The sequence below is a fragment of the Alosa alosa genome, chromosome 22 (assembly GCF_017589495.1).
Source record: "Alosa alosa isolate M-15738 ecotype Scorff River chromosome 22, AALO_Geno_1.1, whole genome shotgun sequence".
Classification (NCBI taxonomy): Eukaryota; Metazoa; Chordata; class Actinopteri; order Clupeiformes; family Clupeidae; genus Alosa; species Alosa alosa.
Window position 1 is genome coordinate 9,175,103 of NC_063210.1, and position 9,901 is coordinate 9,185,003.

Here is a 9,901-nt window from a genome sequence, read left to right on the forward strand (position 1 = left end):
AGTTGGCTGGTGCTGTGGAAATGTGTAGCCTTTATGTGCAGGGTACAGTAATATGACATTCAATTCAACAAGTTTGTTAAAACAGTGATTTTAATTTATTAGGCCTACTGTAGGCTATGTCCGATTTATTTTAGGCTATTCTTGTTCAGCATACTGTAGGCTAGGCTAGGCCTATGTCCGATTTATTTTCGGACATACAGTATTCTTGCTCAGATGTTCAGCATCACCAATTAGATGGAAAACATGAATGTCCACGTAAGGGCATTGCTATGACTGGTGACATTAGAGACTTCTGCCTAGATCATCTGACAAAGATAACGAATTCCCTCGGCTGAAAATCTATATCTTCATAGAGAATATCGTCCGGGTATATATATAGTATATGGCGGTCTCTAAAACCCCTCGCCCTGCAAAGAGAGCCCCTCACGATTTGCACTCCAATGTCATATGGATCATCCAGGTACGCCGACATTGTCTTGAATTGTTAGTGGAGGGGTGGTACTTATAAAGGGTGTGCTTAATGGAAACCTCGGGTTAACCAAGAACATAACCTGCTCGGAGCAGGTTTGAGATGCAGCGTAAATTGCCATGGCAGCATATCTCGGTTAAAACCTATCCACCTTTCGTAGTACGGGTTAATCGGGAAGTTATGCCACACGTGATCAAGTTACTCTCGAAGTTACCCAGATAAGCCAGTAACCCCGCATCATAGTACAGGCCCCAGATCTGGTGGGATCTGAGTGAGACGTGTACAAACACTGCTAGTCTGCATAGGCCTATATTATACCAGGACATTGATTTTTCCACTTGTCCTGAAACATCGATGAGAAGGTGGTGGAGTGTGTATCGTTAACAGCTGGCTAGATCAACCTCTTGAATTTCTACAAAAGCTCCAGGCTTTAGAGCCACAGCTGTTACATAACAGTGTATTTTGTAAGCAGTATGGCAACATGATGGAAACCATTTCTGATGTCTGTTCAGTTTATATTTCATAAGTCAACAAGTAAATATAGACTATGGGTCATTCCATGTCAAATCAGTTAAGGTTGTTGCTGCACCGACTCAGATTTAGTTCAAACCTTTACATCAAGAATGGGTCCCAAAATCCAGACCTGTAAAATATTTCTGTTCAAATCCTATGTCTTCATATTATTTTCAGCCCTTGAAATTACTTCGGTTTTTCAGCTTGAAAATCACATTATCTGGGAAGCAATGTTTGGGCATTAATGTAATAGGCAGCCCAAACTTTGTAGGGTGGAAGAGAAACATGTTCTCAGTATGACTGAAACATTAAAAGGTTTGTACGGCATTCTCATAGATTTTTTACAAGGTCCTAGATTTGGAAAAAATGTGCATTAAGAGTAGTACAAACTTGTTTTTGCACGCATTTGGTATCAATTATTATTATTTTCTTTATATGCTCAGCTTATATTTTATCAACATTGTATTCTGTTTGAGCTCTCCACATATGATGGGCTTTAAGATTTTAAGGATTAAACAAAGGGAGGTGGTGTTTTTCCCCCGGTCATTTTCATAGGATTAAAATGGTATGTGGGGTACTTGAAAATCTATGTGAAAGGAGCTCAGTGTATGGGCATTTAGTGTACAAAGTGTCAATGTTGTACCATAGATAAATTAATTGAGTCAAAACAGGGCCAAGAATGAAAACCCATAGGTTACCAACCAAGTAAGTGTATTCATGTATGAATGAAACACATCACTGGCACTTTATACACAAAATTACTATAAACTGAGCTATTCCTAGGTTGTTTTTCGTCTTCCTACTAGCTACCCCAGACTACCATTTAAGTCTTATGAACATAACCAAAAATGCAATCACACCATGTTTTATACTTAATATCTTCATGTGTATTTGTTGTAGAGACTTCAAATATTGGCTCAACATTAATTAAGTATTGTATTTGCAGATAAAACAATGACTGGTGCCATGTGGATGCAAAAAATGAGTTTACAAGACCCTCGATATCACCAGTTTTGTAGCCTAGAAATCTAGACGCACCCTAGCGGCGGCAAATTAATTTGCTCAGCCTGTACGTCTAGGATCAAACCATAGGGATTTCTATTGGCTGACGCCGTGGACTTCATCCAATCAGAGCGCTCTATTTTGTTTGAGAGTCTTAAGGCGGGCTTAACAGGATAACGACAGTCCTGTGACGGTGAACAACAAGGAAGGTGGCTATGGCTAACGAAGAGTGGTTGTTTGAATCGGCGTTGGCGCCAACTTTGGAGGAGTTGGACTTAGCGCTGGCCTATTGCATGCCTAGGCAGTTTGAAAGACAATTCTCTGCTCGCCCCTTGGATTAAGCGAGGTAAATGGTTCGATTCCATACTATACATTTCAATGATGGCTACCAGTTTTGCACTTTTTCCAATATCTAGGGCCTTATATAACACTAATGGGCATGCAGTACAATCATAGCAAGAACATGTTAGTCTTCCATCCCTACAAAGTTTGGGGAGGCTAGGAATAATACTTTTCAAGATATTAATGCCCAAACATGGCCTCCAAGATAAGGTCATACACACATCATACAAAATGAATACATTGGAATTTAACACAAATATTTTACAGGTCCTAGTTTTGGGACCTTAATATTAGGTAGACAAACTCTGAGCAAAATCTGACAGTGAAGTAACCATTTTCCTGGATTTTGTCTGATTTGACACAGAATGCCCCCTAATAGTCAGACTTCAATCTTCCCAGGTTTGTATCAAGTACGTATTGTATCATGTATTAATCCAGAAACACAAATGAAGTGGAAATGCTATTTCAGGCCTTATTTCATAATTTTAAAATGTCCTTGGTTGATGCACATAAAATAAATCCTACCAAAGCCTACTGAAATATCCCGCACTGGGCCTTACATAGCAACAAATTTCACCAAGTTGAACGTGCATGTTTTTTGCAGTAAAACAAACCAACCAAAAACATTTGGTTAACATGTCAGGCATGTCAGTACTTCACACCCTATACTACAATCCAGCAATCGTTCACAGACACACATGCTGCTTCTGCAAGATTTCAAAGTTCAGTTTGCATTTTCCAGCTTACTCTTTCTCCCCAAAGGTCACACAGCGTTTGTGATAGATCTTAATCAGTCAGAGATGGTAGGCCTTCAAGACTAGACTTTACAGAATAACTCATGGTACAAAAAATATAGGCCTACTGATTGGTCTGATTGATAAATAACAAATCTAGACCTGTTGCTTTTGAAATAATTTTTAAAAAACTTTAAAAAAAAGTACAGGGTCAAAGAACTAGGCTAAGACCTAAGACCAGGTCAGCTTGCAATTTTTCACATTACTTTTTCCTCCATTACAAACAACTAAACCAGAATGGACTAGGCCTAATTAAACAGCACACACTTTAGAGCAGAGGTTCTCAACCTTCTTGGGGCTAAGACACACCAAAGGTCAAACCAAAACGCAAAGACACACCTACTTATGATTTAGGCTAGTGATTTCAGGCTTCAGTGATTTTAAAGTATGTCACACACATTGTTATAGGCTATAAGTGAGGTGCTTATTGTTATGCCCATACTTTTTTCTGTACAGTGTCCATGAGCTGAGACAACTAATTAAGAAGCTGTGTCATTTATGCATTAAAAATAACCCAATTGAACCTGTATAAAAATGCAATGAGTTGCTCAAAATTCCACACCACACCACACCACACTGGTTGAGAACCACTGCTTTAGAGGATGCATCAACATAGGTGAGGTCACTTGGGATTAATAGCAACTGGTTATGAAAACTTGCAAGCTTTCTCTTTTGCTTGGACTAGTTTCTTTTGAATGAAATACTAACCTTATTTCAATTCTATTTCACAACACTAATATATATCTGCAGCAAATTAGTAATTAAAGAACTTTTACTACATTTAAAGGATAATAAATTGAAGTCAAAGTTTAGCTTACCCTGTTTATGCATCAGTTACATCAATACACATATGGTAGCACATTCTAAAACACCACAGGTTGAATATATCACTGTTTAACTGATGATCATACGATCATGAAAATGCAAGGCTAAATCTACTCTACCACAACAGATTGATGGTGGGCTGCACAAGTGCCAATCATATAGACATAGATGGCATGAACGCATACTTGGCTAAAATAAAAATAAAAAACATACAAAAAAAACACTACAGCCGTGACTTTGTCGACAAGGCCACAGCTTATGGAAGAGGCCTACAGCATGGCCTACTCCGATGCAAGTGTAATTTTCTCAGGAGCGCGGGTAACCCAAATGAGACACTGTCACTGGTGGTGACTTTTGACAAGTTGGAATTTTGTATCCTCTAAAGATGGGACAAAAGCAGCACCTGGAGTTGTACCAGTGATTTTAAGATACATGTCTCAAGAAAATTAATATTTGAATTACCCAAGTTTTGAAAACCGGGCATTAGGCTCAACCGAGAGTTACAGAAGTATTTCAATTGACATGCACTAACTTTAAACGACACGGCGTAGCCTACACAACAATACATAACAACCTGATAGAAGTACTACGATAATCGAAGACGTGAAACATCTGCATTAAGGACCTCTTCTAACTATATCGAACAGTCAACGTTATAGTTTGTCGTGGTACATGAGTTGCCACAGACTAAAACGCCGATAACCCGGCTATATTTAATGAACAAAATAAAGCTAGTAGCCCCCACCCACGCTAGACAATATAATACGATTAAAAACATAATGCTACAGATGCCGATGACTATTTCCTGTTAAACAGTGTAACATAATTGCGTTTCTTCTCCAAACTGTGTTTTTACAATTATTGTTTTAAAACCACACGATTTAGAATATTTTACCTTTCTTTTCGCTTTAGTCTTGCAGGTCAGAGACGGCGGCCATGACAGTTCCATCCGGGTAACAGCTTGTGTGCTGCGTGTTGGTGGTGAAGCAAGCAACTAGCTAAAGCGGATGAATATGGATTACCTGAAAGAGTCATTACACTTACGCATTTAGACAACTGTCTGAATGTGTTGCGACATTTAACATAAAACAACGTGTTTTAGAGAATGATGCATCTATATCGTCCAACCAGTAACATAAGGCGTCAGCCCGAAATTCCATGGAAGCCCCGTTACTAAAAACAGCCACAATGTATTACCAATGTTTATAACAACAGTATTAGCCCAAAGTCCCATGCGTTCTCAATGCGCAGTTTCAGTAGATATCAGAAGCGCCATTACAGATAGGGATGCGCGCCATTTGTCTCAATGAAAAGGGCTGTAAGCAGATTTGGTGGTTATCTGTTATTTAACATTTGGGAGAAAATGTAAAGCACACACAATGTTATGTAATATGATCATGCAAGCAAGGCTGCTTTAATTAAAACAGGCAAGACAAGGACCCCAATTGTTTACATGAGCTAGACGTATCATTTTCAGCATCAGTTTAGCCTACAAGTAGGCTACTTTTCTAGTGTAGCCTATGACAGTCACTATTATCGGCTAAAAATAATAGGCATAAGGAAAGCTTGACTACAGCAGGCTACAGAAAGCAGGAAGTTGAGCAGCAACCATGTTGCAGTCGTAGACATAGAACACAGAGAAAATAGGCCATCAAGCAAAGCAGTGCAACCTAGTCTGCTGGAGAGTTCTTTAGAATTCAGGGGAGAACATCAACAACGACCAGTTTCAGTATTTTTCTCTTAATTCAACAAGGTAAACAAGGGAAGGGCAGTTTAGTTTTCCAGTAGGGCATGGGCATGGGCTAGGCTGCATTAGCTTAATCTAGGTCATTTTGTGATTGATGAAGCATGGAGCGAAAACGACACTGCAGTTGCAATAGCACCAAGAATTTGGCTGTGGGCTTGCACAAGGCAAAATGACAACAACATCCTCTCTTTATGCAGAGGGAAAATGCGTAATAATCTGCTGGTTGAGATCCTAGTATTAATGTCTTTTCTCTCCTTTGGCCTGCCTCGTTTTGCTAGTTCTTACCATAATTTTAAATCTGGAGCCTATGCTGGATTAAAAGCTAATGCACAGTGCCTCACATTGCATGTTTTTTTTTGTTTGTTTTTAAATATCCAGCACAAGCAAATTCATAAATCAAAAGATAGCAAGGAAATCCTCATGAACTAATCTTTCACAAAAAAGAGTCACATGAACTAATATAAGAATATTTGAATATTTATATGATTTAGTAATGCTCCTGGTGACTCTGACTCTACAACCATCTATGGAGGGATTAGATAGCGGCAGTGTAATTTAATTGTTTAGGAGGACCGCTATCTGAAATTTTGTTATATAAAAATGTACAGGGTCTTCTTTTTGCCTCCTTGTGTGAATGCCAGGTTTGGCAAGCTGATCCATCTCCAGGGTCCATCCATCTGCTTCTTCAGCAATTTCCTTTAAATAATTTATATTTATATTTTTCTTGGGTTTTGCCATTTTCAATATAATTTCTGTTCTGACTTTCAGACTGGAAGTGGTTCTTCCAATTGCAAGAGATGATGGGCTGCCTCAGTTTTTGACAGATGATGTCCATTGCTTTGTGCCATAGGCTAACAGCAGCACAGTAAACTTATTCAGTAGACTTAAACTGAATAATAAAAATGGTACAGAGAAAATCAAAACAGTATTTGGCAGAGATCCACCATGCCATCATCCTGAGAGATAAATCATGTGATTAAACATATATAACACAATCAAGTTGTAATGCTGTACTATCAGCTGGTGTTAAAGTATTAAAATGTATATTAACACCTATTTGACGGGTGGAATTATCCTTGAATAGTATAACAACACATTGGCCTAATGTCATGTCACACCATTGCATGCGGTTGAAGCATCATGTGACTGCATATGAGGTCACAAGATTTAAAAACTAATGCATCATCTCAGATCCCATTTCCTATTTGATGTGCCATAATGTTGCAAATGAACTCAAAACAGTGTGGCCTTAATTGGACACTTTAAAAAGTAATTTCTTCATGTCTCAACATGCCCAGTAATGGTGAGCACGAGCTGAACATGAAAAATAAAAACAAAATACAAGACAAGTAACAAATCTATTGAACTTTCAACCAGAGCAAGCCGTTTTGGATGTTTACAGACATTAGCACACTGATAATGGCTTTGAGTGCAGTTCATGGTTTAATCCTGTCAAGTACAGCACTTGTTAACATCTTTGATCAGTTTGAAGTACGCCATGCAATGAAGGTCTTATCTCTTAAATTTTATTCAATGAGGTATTATATGCATCTTGTCAGTGTGTATTTATATTATCTACTGAATGGAAACTTGAGGTTAGGCTTATTCTTGTATCAACATTAAGTTTAAGAAACGGGGATTTAAACAGTCTAAAGTTTGTGTGTTTTGTATTTTATACATGCAATGTGTAATTTATACTTCCATAGCTGTAACATATATTCCTATTAACATATAATATTACCATGAGTTTTTGCATGCTACAGTATAGGGTCAACCAGCCTTAAGCAGAATATGGTAAGACCCCCAAAGACCCAAAGATTAGGCCTTCTGTATGTATTGTTATGTGTTGTTATGTGTTGTTAATGTACGATGGAAGTAGGCCTATCCCCACAAGTTTACCAAGTTATATAAAACCTCATTTAATAATTTCAATATACCAAATACATGTAGTCTGTCAATAAAGGTCTTGAAGCAGATATACCAGTACATATTTTCACTGTATGGATGTACAGTTAATGCTTGGTCACATGATTACATTTAACACCAAACAATGTGACGCCCATTTACAGACACTTGGAGCTGTGAATTGCTCTACCCCATCATGCTAAGCTGAATGTTGTCTGAAGTTTGGAAGATGTTATATGTGTGAATGCAAATTGTGTGAATGGGGCTGTGACAGCAATTGTAGCCACTGTCACTGACGCAGGTCATGTGCTCCTCAAATTATGTCCACATAGCCACACCCAAATCAGAGGGGCTTGCCTTTTCTCCCAGGTGAGGAGAGGTGGGTATAAATGCAGCTGGTCTTCAGGTCAGTGTCAGTATCTCACAAGGAGCAAGCTTATAGCACCTCTGGAACTCTAGGAATCAGAACAGGACAAAAATACTACAAACTGATCAGTGCAACTACTGGGATTAAGAACATCCTCAGTTAAACATGTGGAATGACTGCAGTGTTGGTGAGTTTGTTTTGGATAGCATTTATTTTGTAGAGTTCTGCTGAGGAACTGAACTTGTGTGGGTTCATGTGTCATCTTGTCTACATGTTTGCATGGTTGTCTTTTGTAAGTTGTAATCATAAGTGTGTTTCCTTTAGTATGTATTTGGATGTATGTAGAGTGTGTCTGTTTGTCATGTATTTTGTATTGTCTCCTCTGCTACTTGTCCACATGCACTATCTGTAGTTTGTCTATCAGTGTGGGATACATGGCAACAAAAAAGACACCTCTCCTCCCCTTGGCTCCCTGCCTTCCTCTCTTCTGTTGCCATGGAGCCCTGTTTTGATGTTGTCTTTGGAAAGTAAAAGGTATAGTTGTTGAGGTGTTTAATGTGATACATGTCACACATATGACTCTGTTATATGGCCGGCCAGTAAGTAACCTTTGTTAGCAAGACAATGAATTTTACAGTTAACTTGACTTGAGGCACGGCAATAACATAAACATTTTTTTCCTCCTCAGTCCAAGATGGCTCCTCACAGGCCCATAAGATGGCAGGCCGCAGGAAGAGGACCAGCTTCACCAAGGAACACTTAGAGCTCCTCCGCATAGCCTTTGAGGTGGACCCTTACCCGGGAATCAGTGTGAGGGAGAGCCTGTCTCAGGCCACCGGACTTCCAGAGTCCCGTATTCAGGTAATTACTTAGAGAGATCACATTTTATTTACTTATACAATCTTATCCTTATGCTTGATTGTGAATGAGGGAATTGAGAAGAGACAGTTGTCTAACAGATATCATATCTTTTCTTTATCAGGTATGGTTCCAAAACAGAAGGGCCAGGACTCTGAAGAACAGAAACAACAGGATGGCCTCTCCTCCATCTGCCTCCGTCCCTGTGAGCCCCTTCATTCCCTCTCTGATCCACAGGGCTGAGGACGAGAGCCAGCAGAAGGGCACCTGCGAGGGCCTCTACAGCGGCACAGGCAACCAGCCGGCAGGCCACTCTCAAATCAAGGAGGAGGACCTGGACTGCTTCTACGACAGCCTGTCTCCACAGGCCTCTGGCTTCTCTCAGAGGGACATTGGCTACTTCAGCACGCCTTCCTTCCGGCCAGGGCAGAGTCGTCTGCTGGGCAGCAACGCCAGCCCCACCTATCAGACTCCCACCGCCACATACCACAATGGACGCAACAACTGGAGCTCAACAGTAACTCCTGATAGCACTTCTCCAGAGTCTCTGTGGAGCCCTCGGTCCTCCATGGGTAGCAGCTTTGCCAATGACAGCCAGTTCTTCGCCTTCCCATCTCCATCTGGACCACCACCACCCTACCCCCACCGCACTGTCCAGTCTGGGTACATGGGGTCAGTGTCCAACTCTCCTGCCTCGCCGGATTCGGCTTGCTGTGACATGGGGCCAGACAATTCCTCTTTCTCCGTCCAATACTCCTCATTCAGCGGGATGTGGGACATGCCGACCTCGGAGCAATTTACCAATCTGGCTCCTCTACCTGACTTGTCTTCTCAGTGTTTGGAGGATGTCCTTGGGGAGATGCAGCCAGACTGGTGGAAAGTCAGAGGGCCTGTGGACCCCCCTAGCAAAGAATAAGACTACAATAGAGACTTACTTATACAGCAGAGCTGTCCGGAGCTCTCCCTTCTTTTAGGCCTGTATTCATTGCTGCTACCTCACATTTAATGCATTTGTATAAAAAGAAGAGTTGAACTTTAGAATATATATTTATTTTGTATTTATTAGGTTGTATTTAAGG

The 9,901-nt window shown here is 40.2% G+C and overlaps 1 protein-coding gene across 1 annotated transcript; it reads left to right on the top strand.

Moving 5' to 3' along the window:
- The first annotated feature begins 8,117 nt into the window (after positions 1-8,117).
- mxtx2 (mix-type homeobox gene 2) lies at positions 8,118-9,738 on the top strand. Its single transcript, XM_048234016.1, has 3 exons — positions 8,118-8,151; positions 8,653-8,825; positions 8,947-9,738. Exons 1-3 carry the CDS (start codon positions 8,130-8,132, stop codon positions 9,736-9,738), a joined length of 987 nt encoding a protein of 328 aa, XP_048089973.1. The 5' UTR covers positions 8,118-8,129.
- The last annotated feature ends 163 nt before the right edge of the window (positions 9,739-9,901 follow it).